This window comes from Euleptes europaea, chromosome 3, assembly GCF_029931775.1.
Source record: "Euleptes europaea isolate rEulEur1 chromosome 3, rEulEur1.hap1, whole genome shotgun sequence".
Lineage (NCBI taxonomy): Eukaryota > Metazoa > Chordata > Lepidosauria > Squamata > Sphaerodactylidae > Euleptes > Euleptes europaea.
In genome coordinates this window covers 97,716,867-97,740,017 of record NC_079314.1, presented here as the reverse complement: position 1 = coordinate 97,740,017, position 23,151 = coordinate 97,716,867, and the positions used below count along the sequence as shown (strand labels likewise).

General features: G+C 42.5%; 2 protein-coding genes across 2 annotated transcripts; one reads left to right on the top strand and one right to left on the bottom strand.

Moving 5' to 3' along the window:
* The first annotated feature begins 466 nt into the window (after nt 1–466).
* On the top strand, nt 467–1,668 carry MTERF2 (mitochondrial transcription termination factor 2). Its single transcript, XM_056847032.1, has one exon. It carries the CDS (start codon nt 467–469, stop codon nt 1,658–1,660), a length of 1,194 nt encoding a protein of 397 aa, XP_056703010.1. The 3' UTR covers nt 1,661–1,668.
* Nucleotides 1,669–5,474: 3,806 nt separating this feature from the next.
* On the bottom strand, nt 5,475–22,531 carry TMEM263 (transmembrane protein 263). The gene is given in 6 exon segments (XM_056846572.1): nt 5,475–6,268; nt 8,052–8,121; nt 9,568–9,594; nt 12,659–12,700; nt 12,703–12,739; nt 22,422–22,531. Coding segments are annotated over 6 exon segments (573 nt in total). The 3' UTR covers nt 5,475–5,981.
* Between the last annotated feature and the right edge of the window lie 620 nt (nt 22,532–23,151).

The following is a 23,151-nucleotide window of genomic DNA, read 5'->3' as shown; positions in this document are numbered from 1 at the left end:
AAATACAAGGTATGACTAAATATTTTTAGTAATAGTGTACTCACTTTTTATTTAAAATAAATTTTGCTGAATTTGAGAAATTGGGTAACGCAAAATACTGCTTACATGCTTTATGACAAAATAGGAGTGCCTGCCGTTGACCTACTAACATACATTTGCCAGTGCTTAACCCTTATCCATATGCAATTAAAACAGAAGGCAGAGAGACTCCTCAGAATCTCCCCCATTCTCTCTACTAAATTTGAGTGCAGTCGCCACATCAAAGTAAAGAGTGGTTTCTTTCTGAAAGCGTATTGTTGAAAAGGAGTGCAGATATGAACATTTTTGCTAAATAAGGAATGGTGATTGTTAAAAGCAGCAGATTCCGTTGTCTTGCATTATCCAAGCATAGTGTAGCATTCAAATTGATGTGTTCTTTTTTCCCTTCTCTTACAGGCCTTTTTCTTTCATAGTGCTACATCCAAAAATGCAAAGCAGAATGGCCCATAGAGTCCCAAATCTACTTACACATTTGGCAACTAGATCTCTGCCCTTTATGATGGCACCTGCTCTCTCAGCCTTGCAGAATAAAAAAAAACCCAGAAACTTTTTACAGCGTTTCAGATATACAACACAGGTGACTCCAGAAGGGGAGAACAAAACTACAGCTGAGAGTCTCTATGAGTTATCTGTGGATATAAAGAAGATCCGTAGGCTGAAGCCCTGGGTGCTCTGGAAAGAAGTGACATATGCCAAAGAAACAGCTGAGATTTTGCAACAAATGGGAGCTGACAGGAGGGACATAACATATATTTTTGAGTGCTGTCCAGAGGCAATCCTTTGTACGCCTACAAGTATCAGTTGTCAGAGAGACCTGTGGTTATCTGTCTGTCCAAATGAAAAACACTTGGTAGAACTGATAAAACGCTTCCCTGAAACATTTTTTACGGTTGAGCACTATGAAAAACAGAAAGGTAACATTAGATTCTTTAAAGATTTGGGCCTAAAAAATATAATTATCAGCCGACTCCTAACAGGTGCCCCAAACATCTTTTACAATCCTGTTGAGAAGAATAAACATATGATAGAAACCTTACAAAGTAACTATCTACATCTAGGTGGTTCACAAGAGAATATGAAAACTTGGTTATGGAAATTACTAAGTCAAGACCCATTTATTTTGTTAAATAGCCCTGCTGCTGTCCAAGAAAACTTGCAGTTTCTTCAGAAGAATGATTTCACAGATCCTGAAATTTTAAGTCTCCTGACAAGGCTCAAAGGGTTTATTTTTCAGCTTAACTCTGTCACCATGCAGAACAGCATGTTGTTCTCAAAGGATGTTTTCAAGTGCAGTGATCAAGAATTAAGAGCGCTCATAATAAAATGTCCTGCCCTTCTTTACAATTCTGTTCCAGTTCTGGAGGAAAGGTTGGAGGTGCTATTGAAGGCAGGGATTTCTCTAGGTCAAATAAAGGACACTCCTGCAGTGCTAGAACTAACACCAGAAATAGTGCAATATAGAATTAAAAAATTAGATGCTATAGGGTACGATATAAGAAGAGAAAATCTAGAAAATGTGAATGGGACAAAAAAGGAATTTGAAGCCACATATGGAAAGATACAAGCAAAAGGAGAGAGACCAATATTTAATCCAGTTGCTCCTTTACATATTGACGATTAATTTCTACTTAAGTTATGTTATAGTGGGAAAAAGAAAAGATTATCATATTTTCACAATTGCAATAAACCAGATCTAACTAGTACTCTGAGTTGATTTTTATTCAGGCCTTTTTCAGACCAAATTAATTTTTATAAAGTAGAACTATGTGAATAATAGGATTGCATGCTTCCCCATCTATTAGGAAGCCTAGCTAATGATGTTGCCTTTAGCAGTATTGCTAACACTAATTATACTAACCAACATTAAAAGTGTCATTCAGATGACAAATAAAAGCTCTTGGCAAACAGTGCCCAATCAAAATACCAATGAAATTCCAGTATTCCATACCTGTACAGCCTGACCCTATGCCTGTTTACTCAGAAGACTGGTGCATTCATCTTAAGCAAAGCCCATTACGGATTTAGGAAAAAAACATTCTTGTTTGCACATTGCTTCATGTTATCATCAATGGCCAACAAATGCACAAGAGGAGCTGGTGGTGTTCTGTATTCTTCATTTATTGATCTTTGTGGTGCATTCAGTTCCATATCTTTTGTTAGACTTTGGAAAAAACTCTTTAATATGGGCTCGCCTGGCAGATTATTGATGCTTATTAGGAAATTATATTCTGAAAGTCTTATACGGATTTGTATACCAGGTTGCTCTACCCTCTTGAACCCAATCAAGGTAAGAAGAGGTGTAAGGCAGGGCTGCATCCTGGTCCCACATCTATTCAATTTATCTATGACTTTCTACCTAGCCAGGATTGTAGATCCTGTTCTCCTCAGCTAAGTGGCCAGCCAATACAATAAACAGCATATGCAGATGATCTAGTATTGTGAGCCTGTATATTCCCAGGTATAGTGAAAATTTTAAATGAGTTTTATGATTATTGCACTAAATATTTAGAAATAAATTTTGATGAAACTAAGGTTTTAATCTTCACTAAATCTAAACTTAAAACGGTGTATTTCTTATCCCTGCAGGGCAATTCTATATAGATAGTAAGAAAGTTTAAGCACCTTGGGGGTCATGTTTACACACAATCTTTCTTGGGATTTGCATATCCATATGTTAATACAAAAGTTAAATTTCTCCTTTATCTTCCTTAAAAAATGATATTTTTGCAAAGGAGGAGAATTTGTACCAACCCTTATGATCCTATATAATCATACATTTGATTGTTAGATATGCTGCTCCAGTTTGGTACAGTGGCCATATAGATCATCTTGATAGTCTTCAAGTTAAATCTTTCAGAAACTTGCTGGTTATTCTGCGACGTATCTCCTCCTCCATTCTACGGTTAGAACTGGGGCTCCCAAACCTATCATCAATTTGAGCCATCAACAGCTACTGATATGTTTCAGTTGTTAATCTCAGATATTTCTGTACCCACCCAAGATTAAACAAAAGATTTTCCTTTACAATAGAGCGATTGAAAGCTACAAGGAATAGTACTCGGAAAGCAAGCTATAAACAATAACAAAACAAGATCTTAAAGGAGGATTGGTGTTTAAGGATGCAAATTGTAAATGCTCACCACGCCAGACTATTTCCACTGGTTAGAAATTCATAAATTTAGACAAGCTTTCTTATTGGCAAGGAGTAAGGCCTTAGACTCAGCCAAAATGCAAGGGAGATACAATAAAATTATCGCAGAAGAACGCAAATGCCCATTTTGTCTGGATCAAGTCGACTCCCTAGCTCACACTGTTTTAGCATGTTCACAAAATAATACTGCATGAAATAAATATATTACTCCCTGGATAAAACAACTAATGACACTTTCTGAGAAACAGATACTACGTTATCTGCTGTCAAGTAGATCAGTGAATTGCATGAGATGTAGCAACCTTTCTCTTTATAGCGTCAAGAAAAAATTAGTTTACACCCCTCCCATTTTTAAAGTGTGAAAGGTCAGATGAATACCCAATGGCTGTTAAATCTAGGGAAAGGAAAGCGTGCATCAGTAAGACTGCACACTTCTGCTGTTAGGTCTACCTTATTGGAGAGTCTCCTAGACTCCATGCACCCTCTGTTTAAAAGCCAGTCTGGACAGTCAAACTCGATTTAGGAAGTTGCATTTCTAGTTCTTCTTGTTACGGATATAAAACATGTAGGCAGACACACTAGTTTACTGCATGGCTGTGATTGTGCCACAATTTACAGAACCTGATTTCTTGCAATTCAATCTTGCTTTCGTTTGTGTTTTTTTTAAAGAAGGGGTCCCCGTAGGAAGAAACAAGCTTTGAAAAAGGAAACATGTATTTTTACCACTAGTGTAATGTGTCAAGAGCAGCCAAAGATTGTATGCCAGTTTAAGGGGGGACATGTTACACATGTTACATGGCAGTGAGTCCAGGATTCTGCTGCATACAGCCAGGATTGGCATTAGACTTTTTGCAACTTTACTGGTTATGTACCGAATAAAGACTTGAATTGAAAAAAAGCCAGGATTGGCTACTGCTATCTACTTCTTTCATTTACACCCTAATGAACCTAATGAACTGTCTACTGGAACTGGCACAACCTCTGAGACCCTGGAGAACACTTTCTTAGCCTTATTACCAAATGGCCTTTTACCTAGAGATGCCGAGAATTAACCTGGGACCTTGTACATGCAAAAGCATGTGCTCTGTCAACTGAGCTACTTGGCAGCTCAAATGCAAATAGTAACACTACAGTATTGTACATCAGATAACACTCCAGTCACACAACTCCAGTAACCTGAATATGTAAGTTGCCAAAAATTAGTTCTTTGGTCTTTAAGCTTTACGAAAATACTGATCTTTTACAATCAAACCCACTTATGAATAAGCCCGTAAGGTTAATTTCTCTCTTTTATTTATATTTTTTACACACATACATTTTAGGAAATACTGCATACAGAATATTCATGTGAACTTTAGCCATCTTTTACCGACTACCATAAATGCTAAAAAGTCAACAAGAACATGATGAAGAGTTCCCAAAGAAACCCACAATGCATAAACCAATTTACTCCAGAGTGTAAACCATCTATTTCAGTAGGACTATTCTGGAGTTAATAGGTTATAGATTGAAAGCCAAAGAGCCAAGTTAGATTTCCATATCTAACCCATGTGAAAATGCATGTGATAAAGCTTGAATTTCTACGCAAGTCACCCAATTCTTACTCATCGCTTTTATTATTTCCAATCTTGGGTATCACTTTTTGATCTTCAGGGGAAAAAACATCAAGTTTGTAACCCCGGTAAATTCTTTATACTGGAAATTATGAAGAGCTCAATCCAGCAACAGCACAATCTCTGCCTATTTTCACCCACTGAGAATAAAAAGCAACAGTATTTGCTGGATTGTCCTTTAATCTAGAAATAGATTCAGAGTCATTTTTGAGGCTTCTAGATGAACAGTACAGAAATGTTTCTATTCTAGAGCCACAAATTATCCAATATTACATGGACTGTAAACGTGGACGTAAGGTTAATTTTAAACAAACTATCAGGGCAAGGGATTTTATTTTGTAGGTAAGGAGTGGATACTGGTAAAGTTACACCTGAGATTTAGCAGTCTCTCTCCAGCCAGTATCAACAGTTGTTGTTTTTTAAGTGTAAAGCTTCTTCTACAGACTGCATTGAAATGAGGGACATTACAAAAATCCTTATAGTTTCACTAAGTAAAAATAGATTGTTTCACCATAAGGCATGAATGATTGTATTGATATACCATACATACACACACACACACACACGCAATTCGCAACAGCAGTCACCACATAGAGTTTAGAGAGAATATAAAAATAGTTTCAAAAAGCAAGGATATATGATGTCAGTTCAATGATTCCTTTAAAAAAAAAAAAAGAAGATACAGAAAACTTAGACTTGTAGCTGGAACACCAATATATTTATGGTACTGCAGAGGCTGCCAAGAGCATAGTCCAGCCAAAATGTAAGTACTTTAAATTCCAACTGTTTGTCATGAGAGAAATTAAGAACAAGCTTAAATCTCCACACTAGAATCAGAGGACTTAAATTTTGGCTCAATTACGCCCTGTATATTTTCACATTTTTAGTTCAAGACTGCAAAAGATCTACAGTGAAATAATATTCAAATGAAACTATCCCTTCAGACACAAGTACTTGATCCCATATTTATCAAGTGTAACATTTCACCAGGTGACAGCTTGAAGAAATCTAACATTTTAGGAGGTTTGGGCACTGGAGCACCAAGCTGTTTGTGTCCCTTTCAGGTGAAGTTATCCGTACAGCTCTTTAGAGGAGTCTAAAACGTGGCTTTATTGTAGTCCAAATCTTTGCAGATTCCAAAGCCAGAGAGACAGACAGGTCTTAGTCTTTTTTTTTTTTTAGTCAGACTTATCCTTTTTCTTCCCTGTTAAAGGCACTTTACTTGAGATAGCAGAACCTACAGCTGAAACACCTCCCGTCACGGCAGAAACGCTTCCTTTAACCAATCCTACTCCGACGGAAGGCACGGCCGTAACAGCGGATTTGGTCACTTCCAAGCTTTTCCCTCCTATCCAAGCTACGCCACCAATCGTGGCACCGACGGCACCCTTCGTGATGCTGAAGAGGCCCCCGGTCACCCGAGAGAACATGCCGGGCTGTTGCTGCGGGTGGTCTTTTAAAGAACCTAAAAATGAAAAAGGGAAATGTTCAGCTATCGTTTATTTGAACCCAACACAAGTATCCTTCTAATGTGACATCTACTGTTTACTGAAAGCATCTTTTTGGCAGGCTGTTTGGAGAAAGGCCACTGTCGCCAGTTCAAGTTCTTATTAAATGGTATATCAGCTTGGAAGGCTATTTTTTAGCAAGGAGGGAGAAAAATACGTTAAATGAATAAATATCTACAATTAGCACACATGAGAGAGATCAGAGCAGCTTTATGTTTACAGATGTACAAGTTCCAACAGTCTGAAAACTTAAAGCACTACATCAGGGATGTCAATCTCATTTATTACGAGGGCCGTATACGACAGAAATGCCACTTGGTCCGGCCAGGCCATGTGTACCATACAATTTAATGCTAGGTACCGGAGATGCAAACTTTATAGACAACACAGGCAAAGCCAATTAATTATTTTTTTACTTTACTTTTTACTTAAAATACAAGCACTGTTAAAATAATAACACTCTTACAGTATTTTCTTTTATTTTAACAGTCTTTGATAATTGACACCTCGGGAGTGGGCCGGATAAGAGCTCTCAAGGGACTGGAACCGGCCCTGGGCCTTATGTTTGACATCACTGCCCTACGCGAAAAATTCTGCTTAGTGGTCTTACTATGAATCACAAATGTGAGGACTTCCTCGAGGCCTTTGAAGGGCTTTGTGTTTTGATGTTTCTGCATGTTGTAGCCAGCATACGTGTGCTTGAGCATCTTCTGAATCAGAACTTTTAAGACATGATAAAGTATAATTAGGATTGTCTATCACCTGATTAAAAATTTGGCAAGTTGTAAGACCAGTTTACATTTAGAACACCAGATGTGTTCTGGCTCTAAAAAGAGCTGCAGGTGAGCCTGCTACGCCTCAGGCTTACTGAAGCACAGTAAGAGTGTTAAAATCCTCTTCCTCCAAGCTTCTTCCCCCTTCACACACACACCAAAAATGCCTCTGCCCAGCTGCTTCAAGCTTGAATGGGGGAAAATAGTTATGACTATCTTTTCTTCTCTAACAAGACTTAACTGCATATATTTCTATATGAGACTTTCCCCCTTCTCTTTCACATGCAGGAGAAAATGCTTATTTTAAGATGGCCATTGGTGGTTTTTATACTTTATTCATACAAATTAAAAGTTAATTCCTTAATCAGAAACAATTATTGGTCAAGCAAAAAAATAATAATTGAACAATCCATCAACTAAATGTTGCTTCCCTAGTGTTTAGCCTCAATTCTACATCATACATAAAACAAAGGGGAGTTTATCTAAGGCCAACATGCTAGCTAAGGAAGGAGGTAAGATGGGGAGCAACACAGACCACAACTGTCAAGAGTCATGCTAATATGTTCGCTCTCTTTTTAAAAAAGTCAAATTAACTGATTTTGCTCATACAACTGAGTCTGATTCTCTGTTTGTCTCAGGAACCTGTAAAAAACAAATGCAGTTTTAAACTGGGTGACAGGTATTCCTGCAGTGACAAGGTATTCCTTGCCAGTTCCAAAACTAAAGCCAGTTTTTTTAATTCATTCATGGGAGAAAGTAATTTGCAATTTAGTAACTGTGTCAATCAGCATCTGGAATACGCTTCAGCTCCCACACTGCATCTGTTGGTCCCTCAGCACTAAAAACCACTGGGAATTCCTTTGCTGAAACAACTTTAAAAAATATTAATGAGTAGCTCTGGTAGGTAACTACAGTGGTATGAAACCTTAGTTTACTGAATTATAATAATCTTGCCATCAAATTTTACCTTCTGGAGGTTCATCGTTAAGGTATGGAGGAACATCTTGTTCATTACTGTCTGTTTGATTCATTGTTGCCTAGAAGACAGAAACAAATTTGTCACAGGTACAGTTATTTTTGCTCACCAATGTCCCTTTAAAAAACAACAAAAGCTACAGATTAATCCTAATATGACATGGGAGATTTTATTTTTACTTAAAAGTAGCGATGAACTGGATGAGAGAAACAGCGTGGGGGCTGGTCGGTGAAGAACGTTAGTGCTTTCCCCTGCTACAATTCAAAACAAGACCATAGTATACACGACCCAACTACCATGCAAGCCCAGTATTAAAAAATATGATGTTACATGGATGCAGCCAGATAATGCCAAAGCGAGCGGTGAACTTTTTTCAGCCATTCAAACCTAGACTGTAAATTTCAATTTAAGAAAAAAGGGATTTTAATTCAAGAAATTTCAATTTAAGAAAAAAGTCAACGTACCATTTAATTGAACAAAATGCAGGGACAGTGGCATGAAAAGAAATTTTCATTTTAATTGCACAGCAAAGGTGTGTGTTATTGTAACAAAACATGGCAAGTGAAAGTGGCACACATAGGGACTACAAGCTGATGACTGAAGATGGCAGCCCTACAGAATGGCACCAAGACCTCAAAGATGTTGATAGAAAATAATATAAAAATAAAGCTTGGTAATTCAAATAAAAACAAATTTAAGATCTATATTGTGATATTTGTTGTAAAAACAAAAAAAACCTTGGGCTGCTTCCAAACAGATATTTCTCCACCTTGACTTCCAAACGAGAGTACTTTTTTTTTGGAGTGGCCACATGGCGTCATGGTCTAACCACACTCTTTCCAGTTTCCCACCGCCTTCAATACACTCTTTCCTAAACCTGATTTACTTTGATCTGTTTGGAAATAACACAATCCAAGTGTATTATTAGCATGTTATGTGGAACGAATGGTGCAGATTTTCCTGCTGCAAATGTCCCAGCCATACTGGTGCTTGTGGATGCCATTTTCCAGCATTCTTTCCTGGTGGGCCACATTTACCTTCCCTTATCTAGTTTCATTTCAATTTTTAGTCCCTTTGAATTCCTAGTTTTTTAAAAAAGGGAAGTCTCCAGCACTTTTTGTTGCAGAGATATAAGCGGAAAGGTGTGGGCAGTTGTGCCAATTTCCTGCAAAGGGAAGCTGAAGAGATACTAGTTGTATGTCGATAATGTGCTATAGCACTATAAGGACCCACTGCAACTTACGGTATCTATTTCAAACTCTAATATAACCATTACAGTGCTATAGTATGTGTGAAGAACAAGAAAGGGTTGGTGAGTTGACACATCAGCTGTGACAACCATGTGTCCAAAAGCCAACGCGGTCACTGAGAAGCACATACGGAAGAAAAGTGTTGGACAAAAGATGCAGGAAAGGACACAGAAAGCTCCCAGGTGTGGAAGCCTTATGCCATCATGCATGCCTCTGCATTTGCAGCACCCATTTAAAGCAATATGGAGAATCCTCACCATATGGAAGAAGCCTTGTTTTACAAACTGCAGGAGGAAAATATCAATCATTTCACAGAAATTGTAGAAACATCCCCTGTAATAACTAGTGTATTATTCAGGCAAATGTACTTCAGGACAACTTATTTTCAGACCTTTTAAAACCATTCCATGTTAGCAAGAACCAGAGATGCTGCAAGTTGACTAGATGGAGTGCATCAAAATGTCTTCTTTAATAAAGATACTGGATCCATCCAAAAATATGAAGTGATCATTGAAGTTTAGTGGGGAGCCACAGACTCCAACAAGGAAGGGCTGCTTTCAATAACTCAAAGCTGTACTGCAACATGCCCACATCTGAGGAAACAGCTAACCTGGTCTCACTTTCTGGCCTGGCATCATAGGGTAACTTAATATCATAAGGGCATAGTTACAGATTAAAATACATTCTTATGACTTATTACACATTTGTAATATTCATTCTATATTCAGAAGCATAATTTACATAGATGCATATCAATGGGCAAATATTAGCATTATTGCTTGCTAAGCTGGTGTTCACTATACCTAGCAGCGCTTCTCTGTGGTTTAACAAGAATGATATGCTCAGTGTATCTTTTAAAGATTGCTTCCTCTTCAGCAAGTCAGATGAGCTGTCAGACTGGCACAAGTCCAAAGATACAGTCGCTCGGCAGAGCCCCCGGACGCCCAGAAGCCACTCACCACGCACGCCCGGGTCGCCGCCGCCACCCGCATGCTGCTCGCCGCCGACCCACCAACCAGGCGTCGGACTCCGCCACTGTCTTTTGGCACTCACGCAACGCGCACCGTCAGCGGCCAGATCCCCTCTGCTCCCTTCCTTCCTTCCCTCCTTCACACGCTCGCTCTGCGCACGGGATCACGCAATCCACGCGCACCCACGTAAATATTTTATTATGGGTTTACTTTACAACTTTGTTTCGCGGACCCCTGGTGGTCCGTGGACCACCGGTTGGGAACCAGTGCTCTGGAGTAACAAGGGAAAGTGCCAAGCCGCTCTGGCTCCTAAAAAGGATGACATTTATACCAAGTTCAGTCAAAATCTGAGCTATGGTCCTAACTGTGTTTGCTTAAGGCAAGGTCTATATATTTATTTATTATTTATTTACATTATTTGTATCCCGGCTTTCACCCCAATGGGGACCCAAAGGGGCTTACATCATTCTGCTCTCCTCTTTTTTATCCTCACAACAGCTCTATGAGATAGGTTAGGCTGAGAGTGTGTGACTGGCCCAAGGTCACCCACCAAGCTTTCATGGCACAAGGGTTTTTTAACCTGGATTTCACAGGTCCTAGTCTGACATTTTAACCACTACACCATGCTGGCTCTCAGTCAGTGGGTCTCTCTTTCAGGTAAGCATGTTAAGGATCGAGAAAGAAAGCCTGTCCTGACATCTTTTGAAGTCAGTCTCTGAACATTTGGGTGAAAGGCTGCCAAGTAATACTTTGGGGTGGGGAACCTTTTTCCTGCCAAGGGCCATTTTCACATTTCTAACATCGTTTGGGGGCCATACCAGACATAGATCTCCCAGTGTGGGGGAGGGGGAGAAAGAGCAAGATCTCCAGCCACCACCTGGAGATAAGAAAGGAAGAAAGGAAGAAAGGAAGAGAAAGAAAGAAAAAGAAAGAGGGAAGGGAGGAAGAACGAAAGGGAAGGGAAGGAGGAAAAAAGGAAAGAAGGAAAGTAAGAAGGGAAGGGAGGAAGGGAAGAAAGAAGGAAGGGAAGGAAGGAAGGGAAGAGAGGGTGGAGGGCTGGGGGGGGACCCTCCGGCGGCAGCGCGGCAAGCGCACAGGCCGGGGGAATAGAGCACGGGGAGGGCTGGGCGGGACCCTCCCTTGGCAGCGTGCAGGCCAGGGGAATGGAGCACGGGGAGGGCTGGCGGGGGACCTTCAGCTTTGTGCACACGCGCTCTGGCTTCCCAGTGAAGCCCGAAGTGCTGAGATGAGGGCCTGGCTAGCGGCAGCTAGCTCCATGGAGCTCCCTGGCCTCGGCAGGTGGGCCGTGGAGCTCCCGGCCTTGGCAGGCGGGCCGGACAAAATGATCTCACGGGCCGGAGGTTCCCCACCCCTGCTTTATAACATAAATTTAGTGAGGACGAGGAGAAGAAGAGTTGGCTTTTATATGCCGACCTTCTCTACCACTTAAGGGAGACTCAAACCGGCTTACAATCACCTTCCCTTCCCCTCAGCAGATACCCTGTGAGGTAGGTAGGGCTGAGAGCTCTAAGAGAGCTGTGACTAGCCCAAGGTCACCCAGCTGGCTTCAAGTGTAGGAGTGGGGAAACCAACCCAGTTCACCAGATTAGCGTCCGCAGCTCATGTGGAGGAGTGGGGAATCAAACCCGGTTCTCCAGATTAAAGTCCACTGCTCCAAACCACTGCTCTTAACCACTACACCACGCTGGATCTCAATTAGGTGAATATAGAACAAAGAGAATTTTGAGACCAGTCTGTATCCTTGTGCCCTGGCCAGACAGTTTGGACAACCATACACCACCTACAAATTTAATTGGGTAACACATTAGTCTTATTTCTTGTTTAAGAGATTTTGTAATACTACTGTAGGCTGCTTTGGAAATTTCTATTTTAGTAGTTGGCAAATATGTACTCATGTCTGCGATGACATGCATTAGCAAAAACTGAAAAGTTATTTAAGAAATCGCCTATCTTTATCCTCTCCCCGCCCCCACCAGCTCTATGAAAAAGACTAACTCTGCTTTAAGGAAATGTTATCGTACGGAATTATTTCCATACAGATACCGGTATTTACAAATATTTTACCACTACTACTCTATAAGCACACAGCTAATTATTTCTGCTCTTGTCCTTAAAGACATCAGAGCAAAGCTTTGAATATTTATTCTATCTACGGAAAACAGTCCGTCTACCACTGAAGTCAATATCCAGTTCCAACTGATTTTAGCAGGGCTGCAACACTTGCCATGTTAGACTTTTTAAAATGGCCAAATAGCATTACATAAACTACACTAAAACATCATTATGTCCTGCAGTACTATTTATTTCGAATGCTAAGCATTAATATAAAGCATTATTTTTCACATTATGTACATACGTGTATAACACCTTGCTGTATAACTTCTAGGTGCTAAATCCAAGTTCTGTCCTTTTCTTTCTTTTAATTAAATGGCAAAATCTACAAACAACAAGACTAGTTGTAAGCGTCAAGAGAAAAGATACATTACTCCAACATAGCAAGAAAAATGCTGCACACATATAATAAGTTAACTAATCCAAGTTATTTTCAAAGGGAAAAAGTTGCTGAGCTTGTTCAAGAAATGTGACCTGAACAATAGGGAAGCTGGATAATGTGTTTCCCAATGAGGCAACTGTTCAATAGCTATTTTTACCCTACATACTTAATGTGAGAGGCTCCTAGTCTCTGAACATCATCTAATGTGTTTACATAAACAGGCAGCTCAGGATTTTTTTTGCTGTATGTCACCTATATTTGTGCTGTTACTACATAACCTCACATTGTGACTGTAGCTGCAGAGGCAAAGCTCCCAAAATTAGTTCAGAGAATTTTGTAAGCACTAGTGGGAAAACACATAACATCTAGATGTTTATCAAGCTAAGGCTCCTGCAGAAAAAGTAACAGCTTTCACAGTCATGCATAAGGTTGCATTGAAAGCTTGAATGTAAACATTTTTGCACCCATTTAACAGATATTTCAACATTTAGAAAACTACATGTGCTCCATAAGCACACTGTATAAAACAAATATGCAGGTTCCTATTTGCCAGGGAACCTGCCCTGCGTTCCAACTTCCTCCACAAGGACATGCACATGCATTTATTACAGGTGGTGGTGTAAAGGAAGAGTTCATGGAGTTTCCTACATGAGCCACTATCCTGTAGGAAATGTGTTGTGTGTGAATTTATTTGAATTGTATTTCCATCATATCAATCTACTAAAATGCATCTATTTCTGTGCACGCAACAGTTATTAATGAGGCAGCATATAGCGGTTAAGAGAATGAGTTATGACCCAGGGGATGCTTCGTTCAAATTTTCCTCTACCACAAACTCACTAGGAGACTTTATGTAAACAACTCTCTCTTTCAAACTTAAATTCTGCACCCCCGATAATGTAATATTGGCTTACAGGAGGTCTACAGAGATAATGTGAAGTACACAGAAAACTCATATAAGTTTCATATAAGTGCTATTATACTATTATAGGACAGATGTCCACACATTTGGGATGGAGTTCTTCTCATTGTAATGACAGGTTTAGATGAATTACCATGAAGTCATTGGGACCAAAATTACACCTGAACTATTCTGGATTAAAATATTGTCGAAGGCTTTCACGGTCAGAGTTCATTGGTTCTTGTAGGTTATCCGGGCTGTGTAACCGTGGTCTTGGTATTTTCTTTCCTGGTGTTTCGCCAGCAGCTGTGGCAGGCATCTTCAGAGGAGTAACACTGTCCTTCAGTGTTACTCCTCTGAAGATGCCTGCCACAGCTGCTGGCGAAACGTCAGGAAAGAAAATACCAAGACCACGGTCACACAGCCCGGATAACCTACAAGAACCAATATTCTGGATTAATTGCCTATTGCTGCACTATAAATTATCCCACTACAGGTGTTCATTTAAACACAAAATGAGATCATATTATATATTCAAATATGCAAGGCATTAACTTATATAATAAATGGGCACAGGGAGACCTTGAAATTAATTTCAAAAGCACATAGTCCCGATGCAGTCCTACAGAAGCAATGTTTTATAATGAAATTCACTTTTAAAACCTAGTTGCGCCTAAGTTTAGAGGAGGTAAGGTTCAAAAAACAAACCCTCCTTCACCTCTTAAGTCTATTCTTCATTGGGTCCCAAACGCTTCCAAAGCTCAGGCCACACTCAGGATGGTTCTCCTGCCCTCCTCACCATCCTGTTCTCTTTTCCACATGCACTTACCTAGAGGCAGTAATGACTGGGCCTCAGCTATGTCCGAAAACACTGCTGCAATTTATTTTTATTTAGCTTCATTTATACCCCACTTTGCTCCCCCATGGAGAGCCAAAGTGGCTTACAACACTCTCCCCTTCCCCATTTTATTTTATCCTCACAAAAACCCTGTCAAGTAGGTTAGGCTGAGAGTGTGTGACTGCCCTAAGGTCATCCAGCATGCTTCCATGTCACAGTGGGAATTTCAACCTGGCTCTCCTAGATTCTAATCCAACACTCTAACCACTACACCCAGGGAAATGTACTTGCCTGAGCTTCCCTTACATGCCACCTGTCCTGGTAACAAATATTTTCAAGGACTCCTTGTGCCTGGGAAACTGCTGCAGCAATTTTCTGTGACATAATGGAGGATACACTTCAAGTCTTCTTTATTACAAACTCCTCATGTTGCTACATCACATGAGGTGACAGGGGACAAGTGCTCAGAAATATGCATGGATTTCAACATCTGAATGAGCTGGTGATAAATAGATTTATTGGGGGGGGGGGTTGTAAAAAAAAGTGTTTGGCATCTAAACCCAATCCATACTGAGGAATACGCAGAAATTGTTAAAATTTCTGCTTCAAAATTATTGAAACTTTAACTGGATTCTGAATAAGCCATTTTCTTTTTTTAAAATCTCTCTGACGTGAGAGGTACAATCCATACAAAATTGCTTAAGTCCACCATGAACTTACTGGATCGTCAACACCCATAGCTGTCTCTGGTCTTGCTCATGAGATTGAAAGATTCTACAAGCCTACATACATACATACATACATACATACATACATAGAACAGTATCAGAGGAGAAATTTAGCTCGCATAACACAGCCTTAAGCATAGAAGTTTCTAAGTACAGGGAACCATGAAAATTAACAGAGAAAAAGCAGAGGGGAACTGGGCTTAGAAGAAGTTCATCCTCGGAACTAAATTCTCCAAAGAATCCCAGGAGTGGTTAAAAGGGGAAGGACGCTTGTACATTTCTATCCTGTCCTTCCCAGTGTGGCGTATATCATTCTCTCCATCCAATTTCTTCCCAAACACCCAACTATTTTCCCCACCCCTCATGCCCCTTATGCATCAGCCTCTAAAAATCCCAGCCACACCAGATGAGGGCAGTGTCTTATACTGGCAGAGATATTCTTTGACAGCTGATGAAAATGCAAATTCATGGTCCTCATTCTGGCCCAGATTTAACAGCACGAGAAGCAGGGGTTGGGCAATTATTCTTATTCCCTATCACTTTCCAGAAAACACAAGAATCATTATCATTGGTAGAGACCCTCTCCTGCCTTGTCCCCACCCCCATTTGTGTGTAAAGTGCTGTCAAGTCACAGCTGACATATGGCAACCCAGTAGGGTTTTCAAGGCAAGAGACAAACAGGTGGTTTGCCACTGCCTGCCTCTCCCATCCAAGTACTAGCCAGAACCAACCCTGCGTAGCTTCTGAGATAGGATGAAATCAGGCTAGCCTGGGCCATCTAGGTCAGGGCTACCCACCACCATATAGAGTAACTCAGTTTCCACATGTGATAATATACACCTTATTAACATAGTCTGATACATACCAAACTAGAACTGAATCTGGAAATTCCACTGCAGTTTCCTGTGTAAGAACCTGAAAGAGTAATATGCATACATAAGGTAAAGGTAAAAGTAGTCTCTGTGCAAGCACTGGGTCATTCCTGACCCAAGGGATGACATCACACCCTGACATTTACTAGGCAGACTATGTTTACGGCAGGGGTGGGGAACGTCAGGCCCGGGGGCCATATAAGGCCCGCGAAATCATTTGGTCTGGCCCTCCATGGGTCCTGGCTTATCTCTAGCTCAGAAGGATGCTGCCCTGCCTGAATCTCTTGGGCCCAGCTGGGGACGGCAGAGCTCAAAAGCAAGTCGCTCTACGTGGCAGACACTTCGAGCCATCTCCGGTTGTGCCTCTTGGCTAAATGTTTGGCCAAATATAGCAGGCTAATTTTTAAGTTGATAATTTTGTATGGCCCGCGAATGATGTCATAAATATCGAAATGGCCCTTGGCAGAAAAAAGGTTCCCCACCCCTGGTTTACGGGGTGGTTTGCCATTGCCTTCCTTAGTCGTCTACACTTTACCCCCAGCAAGCTGGGTACTCATTTTACCGAACTCGGAAGGATGGAAGGCTGAGTCCACCTTGAGCCGGCTATGCATACACAGAGTTCTCAAAATGTATCTCTACTGCAACACATACTGACATGGAGAAATTCAAATCATTTATATAGCTCATGAAGTGCCATAACTAAAGCAAATCTTCAAAACAGCAAAGAGAGGCCAAGTGGAAGACCTAAAAGCAAGAACTATGCTCAACTACAATTATAACAGTAGAAAAGAGCAAGAGTCCAGTAGCACCTTAAAGACTAACAAAAATATTTTCTGGCAGGGTATGAGCTTTCGTGAGCCACAGCTCACTTCTTCAGAGCTGTGGCTCACGAAAGCTCATACCCTGCCAGAAAATATTTTTTTTAGTCTTTAAGGTGCTACTGGACTCTTGCTCTTTTCTACTACTGCAGACAGACTAACATGGCTACCCACTGTGAATTATCTACAATTATAACATTCTGAGTATCTTGCCTTGGTGAAAAAATTCCTACACTGTACCACAGCAGGCATCAATCAAAGCAAGGTTATCTAAGGGGAGGGAGAGATGGCTCGGTGAGCAGTATTTATCCTCATCACAAGCCAGGCAAATTAAAAGAAAAGGGAGGCTTACAACCTCAAATATTTCATGCACTTGTGCTGCAAAATAGGAGGTTAAGTGGGAGAAAAGCTAGAGGAGAGGGGCTGCCCACATCAGTTCTCAATAATAGGAATGAAAGTAAATAAGGAACACTGAACTCCCACTGCACTGCTTGCAAAGGACAAGAGAATGACAGAGTGCCCTGCACAAATGCAGTTGCTTTCAGAAGCATGAAGCAAAATACTACAAAATGATGCATATTTTAAAGTGGCTATTCTTATAAGCTGTTGGCAAAATGAGGGGTGGGACAGGCCCACTTAGCTTTTTCGCCGGCAGGAAACTATGGACATCAATAGCTGAAGAAGGTTTATAGTTAGTTATTAAAATAGGGTGGTTCAATAAAGGAAATCAAACTGCAAGAGTCAACCTCAGAAGCATAGACAGGAGTGGTTCTTAACAGTTTACAGATTTGCAGAGATTGACTATCCCAGCCACATATTAGTCACGTTTTTACTCATGTTAAAATATAAATGTTAAAGTAGGGTGGTTCTAGCACCATTGTATGTAGAAAAGAGAAGAGAAGCAACTCTGCAAAGTTGCTGATGGGGGATAGCTGCAGTTATTATGCCTACTGAAACAATACAGAATGCTGTGACACTTTGGAAGTCAATCTTGAAATATCAGTGCGCCCTTACATGTTTTTCAGCTCTTTGTACCAGGACCAGTCAGGATCACTTCTTCGTCTTAGTAGTTTGTCAAGGGAATTATTTGCAACATAAAACTTTTCAATGGAGAAACCAGTATTTCTTCCATTGATTTTGCACTCCACACCCTGAATCAGTTTATGAATCGGCAATCAGAGGACTGTTGGCCAGAACCAGCTGAGGAAGCAATTTTCTTGCCCCCCCCCCCAGAATTATAAGAAAAGGTCCTCCCACCACCAGTTTTTTCACACAGAAAAAAAATGTTTCTAGCAAATGTATTCAAGAGATTCCTCACACTTCTAACCGAGCATCCCCTTCAAGGATTTATATGCAACACTTTGGTTGATATTCTTCAGGTTTGGTTAGTCAAATTGGAGTGTGAGTGTGCGGCTGAGCAGCAAATATACTTCTGGGGCCTGTAGAACTTCCCACTTGGGAGTGCAGATGTCATGTATCCTTGTTTTAGGACAGGGACGACACACTTCTGAGTTCTCAAGTGATTTTCTATTCTCCAGCTAGGCGACCAGACATCTGCCACACAAATTGATCCCTGAAGACCACTCAGCCTACATCATAAACATGGCTCCATCTAGCAGAATCAGCTTCACAGTATTAACCACAGATTTTCAGGCACAGCTTCAGGTGTATGCATGTACACACGTGTAATACACGAATGTATTACATTCTAAATGTGAGAGCGAGAACATTAAATTTTCAAACAAGCAGCAGCAACACTCTAAATGCATACTCTCATCTAATAATTTCTGGCACTGCTGGAACTGTAACAAAGGACTCGAAGGCAGAGCAGAACTGTAAGCAGCTACTTTGGGGGGGGGGGATGGTTCGTCTATTGAACGAAGCTGGAAAACGGGATCCTGCAGGCACAAAGAGATTTTCTCGGATTGCAACAGTGACGTGGCAGGAGAGGCAGGGAAGTAACCTGGAGCTACACAGCTGTCGAAGGACCGTGTTGGCTGGCCTCTTTTCCCTGCCCTCTACAGGGTGCTTCCACGTTGTAGTTAACACTCCTTTCTAACAGGAGATGCTATATAGTTTCTCCTGAACATACTAGAAGGCAACTTCTGACTCCTGCAGCCTACCCAACCAACCCACTCCCATTTACAAATGTTCATACCTTTTGCACCCCTAAAACACGAACTAACGTGCTCTTTTTTCTAAGAGAGAACATAAGAGGGAAGGCAATGAGCACTATAGCCATTTACAAAGGTTCATACCTTTTGCACCCCTAAAACACAAACTAACGTGCTCTTTTTTTCCAAGAGAGAACCTAAGAGGGATGGCGACGAGCACTATAGCCATTTACAAATGTTCATACCTTTTGCACCCCTAAAACATGAACTAACTTGCTCTTTTTTCCAAGAGAGAACATAAGAGGGATGGCGACGAGCACTATAGCCTCCCCCGCTTATATACAGGCCTGAGGAAAGAGGCTCTCAAGGAAAGGCTGGTGGAGATGCAAAGACACTATCGAGAGTTTCACCACGCGCACACACGCCGAGTTCAATACCCCGGTTAGGGTTGATCTGGCCCATTTGAGCCCCAAAGGGACAAGAAGCCGAAGAGCTCCTCCCGGACAAAACTGCGCTTTCTTTAAATGAACGAAACCCGTCGACGTCGCCCCCCCCCAATTTTCTTTCCGCACCCCAAAAGGAGTGATGTGACAACTACAGAAAACGGGTGGGAGGAGAGAGGAGACCCCCCCCCCGCTCCAAGCAGAGCCCCTGGAACCAGTTAACCGCCGCCCCCGTTCGGTTTCACTGTTTTCCGTACGCCGCCCTTGAAAGACGCCCCCCCCCAAATCCAGCGCCCCCTGCCCGTCACCCCCCCCAACTCCTGACCACATAATGGGGAGGGGAAAGCGGCGGGGGGGGGGTCGTCCGAGAGCGATCCGCTTAATTCCCACTCCCTGAAAGGGGGCCAGGGGGAGGGGAAGGCGGCAGAGCCCACCCCCCTGCCCTTCCTCCCGCTAGAGGAGGCCGCTCCTCGTCCTCACCTCCGCGGGAGTCGCCGGTCCCGGCCGAGAGGGGGAGAGAGAGAGAGAGAGAGAGGGCGAGAGCTCCGTCGCCGGCCTGCCCAACCCCCGGAGCGAAGTCGGACCCTTCGGCGGCGGGGCTGGCGCGGCCGCTCCGACGCTTGCCGACGTGGCGCCCTACGCACCTCGCCCTGCCTCCGCCCGCCCGCAGCGCCCCCCGCCGCTCGGAGGGGCGCGCAGGCGCCGAGGCCCAGGCCCGCCTGCACGGCCAACGGCCGCGGGTTCTCCTCAGGGTCGTCTCTGGCGCCTGGGGCGAAGGAGCCCGGCGATCACAATACTACAGTCTCTCTCACGCACACACGCTCCCCTCCCCCGTGTCAGAGTCATGATTCTTTCTGTTCCAGTTCCCGTGTCATGCTCTCAAGAGTCGTGCTTCTGTCCGTGCAAGTGTATCTGTTGGTTCTTGTGGGTTATCCGGGCTGTGTGGCCGTGGCCTTGGTATTTGCTTTCCTGACGTTTCGCCAGCAGCTGTGGCAGGCATCTTCAGAGGAGGAACACTGAAGGACAGTGTCTCTCAGGGTCAAGTGTGTAGGAAGAGTGATATATAGTCAGAAAGCTCATACCCTGCCAGAAAATATTTTTGTTAGTCTTTAAGGTGCTACTGGACTCTTGCCCTTTTTGACTACTGCAAACAGACTAACACGGCTACCCACTGTGATTTAGTCAGAAAGTGATTAGCACATTACCTTGGATACTTTTTGCAGGACAATGACTCGGCTCAAACCCAACCCCCTTCTGACTATATATATTACTCTTCCAACACACTTTGACACTGCCCTTCAGTGTGACTCCTCTGAAGATGCCGGCCACAGCTGCTGGCGAAACGTCAGGAAAGAAAATACCAAGACCACGGTCACACAGCCCGGATAACCTACAAGAACCGATGAACTCTGACCGTGAAAGCCTTCGACAATATTTTGTATCTGTTGGTTTTGCTGTTCAGCCTGCCAGGAGTCCAGGCAGGCTCTTGACATGAGTTAGGCCCATTCCTGTACAAAGTGTTATCCTTCCGTCTTATTTCTCTGAACAGTTCAAGCTGTCCCCGCTCCTTCCTCCCCCCTCTGCTCTGACCTTGAGCGTCTAGCAGGCAACTTCAGTATTATGGCCTGCTCACTCCCTACTTCCTACCAGGCACTGTTATCTCCTATTTCCCAGGCCTCTTGGATTTGCACCGGGGATGACTCTATGCTTAAAGTTATGCTTTGTAGTTTGGTTCGCCATTAGCAGCTTTGAACTTGTGGATTGCTTATGCTGTATCCTGCGGCTCCTGAATAAACGTTTACCTGCTTTAGACCTGCCTGTCTGAGCGAGTGACTTTTTGGGATTGCCGAGGTTGGCTGGAGAATCTCACACCCCGTTTCTTTCGTCGCATAACTGACACGGACTATAAGCATAGCATATCTGGGGAAACAGGCGTGGGGAAATGTTCTGGGATTCGTTTTCAGTTGCCAACTCCCCCCACCCACCCATCCGCCCGTCAGCAAGAGTTCCTGTGCCCTTAACAACTGCATGACACAGGGGCCATTTATGCATGGGAGGGTTTTGCCTTGGATTTGCTGCTCTTGTAGAGGCACACTTTCCCCATCCGAGTCCTCAGAACTCGAAAATAAGCCCCCCACCACCCCATGCACAGTTTTGAGAATTCAGATGGGGGAAATGTGGGTCTACAAAGCAGCAAATCCAAGGCAGGACCTCCCGTGCATCAATGACCAGGGAGGCTTTCAAGAGGCGCGCTGCTTTTTCTGTCATGAAGATCTTAGGGTGAGAAAGCCATTACCTGTTGAAACGCTGCCTGCAGCACTGCAGTTGTTAAAGGCACCAAGGGCACCACCTGACAAACTTTTTAAAAGGACAAGATTAGTTCAGGTTAAATCCTTGCCAACAACATAAGTAGGGTAAGGTTGCAGAATGCTTTACAGTGGGGGAAGCACTACAGAAATAATTTGCATAATTAAACAATATTTGGATCATTTGACACCCCCCCCTGCAAGTTACCATCAAGGATTGCTTATATATTAGTAGGGTTGCCAACCTCCAGGTGGTGGCTGGAGATCTCCTGCTACAACTGATCACCAGGTGAAAAAGATCAGTTCCCCTGGAGAAAATGGCCACTTTGGCAATTGGACTCTATGGCACTGAAGACCCTCTCTAAACTCCACCCTCCTCAGGCTCCACCCTCAAAATCTCCAGGTATTTCCCAATCTGGAGCTGGCAACCCTATATATTAGGGAGTGAGGCTGTGGCTCAGTGGCAGAATATCCTGCTTTGCTAGAGAACATTCCTGGCTCAATGTTTGGCATCCTTAACTAAAAGGATCAGGTAGTAATTAATATGAGAGACTTCCACTTGAGAATCTGGAGAGCAGCTGCTGTTCAGAGTAGACCATACTAACCTTGGTAGACTAATGGTCTGGCTCAGTATAAGGCATTCCAATCTTGTTGTAATCTTGAGCAAAGTGACTGAATGGGTGGACAACTTCAGGCTCTCCTGGATGAGGTGCATTGTTTAGATCCTTTCCGATCTAGGCTGTTACCGCACTAGGTATTCCCAGCGAAGTATTAAGAGTTTGGAAATGTTATAAAAAACATCGCTTTAAAAGGGGTTTTGGATACTACGGCTAAAAAATGGTTGGAAGAAGTCTTCACAGCTAAAGGGGCCAAACAAAGTGCGAACAGTATTTTTTATACGGTAACAGTTTCAAACTCTTAATACATCGGTGGGAATACATAGAAAGTGCAAACAGTATTTTTTATAACATTTCCAATCTCTTAATACATCGCTGGGAATACCTAGTGCGGTAACAGCCCTGGTTTCAGATCTGGTTATAGAACTGAAACAGCCTCAGTTGTCCTGGTGGATGACCTGTACCAGGTGATGAACAGAGGGAGTACAACTCTGTTGATTCTCCTGGACCTCTCAGCAGCTTTTGATGCTATCGATTGTGGTATCCTTCTAGACTCCCTTTCCAGGCTAGCATTGGGAGGCACTGTTCTGTGGTGGTTCCAGTCCTACCTGAAGGGTAGGATTCCAGGGAGGCTATAGAAATCCTGAATGGTGCCTGGAGGCAGTTTTGGAGTAGATGTGGACTAATAAACAAGCTTAATCTCAACAAGACGGAAGTG

What these genes read in the sequence shown, in the direction of transcription:
- MTERF2 (XM_056847032.1), top strand. Translation starts at nt 467, where the DNA reads ATGCAAAGCAGAATGGCCCATAGAGTCCCAAATCTACTTACACATTTG.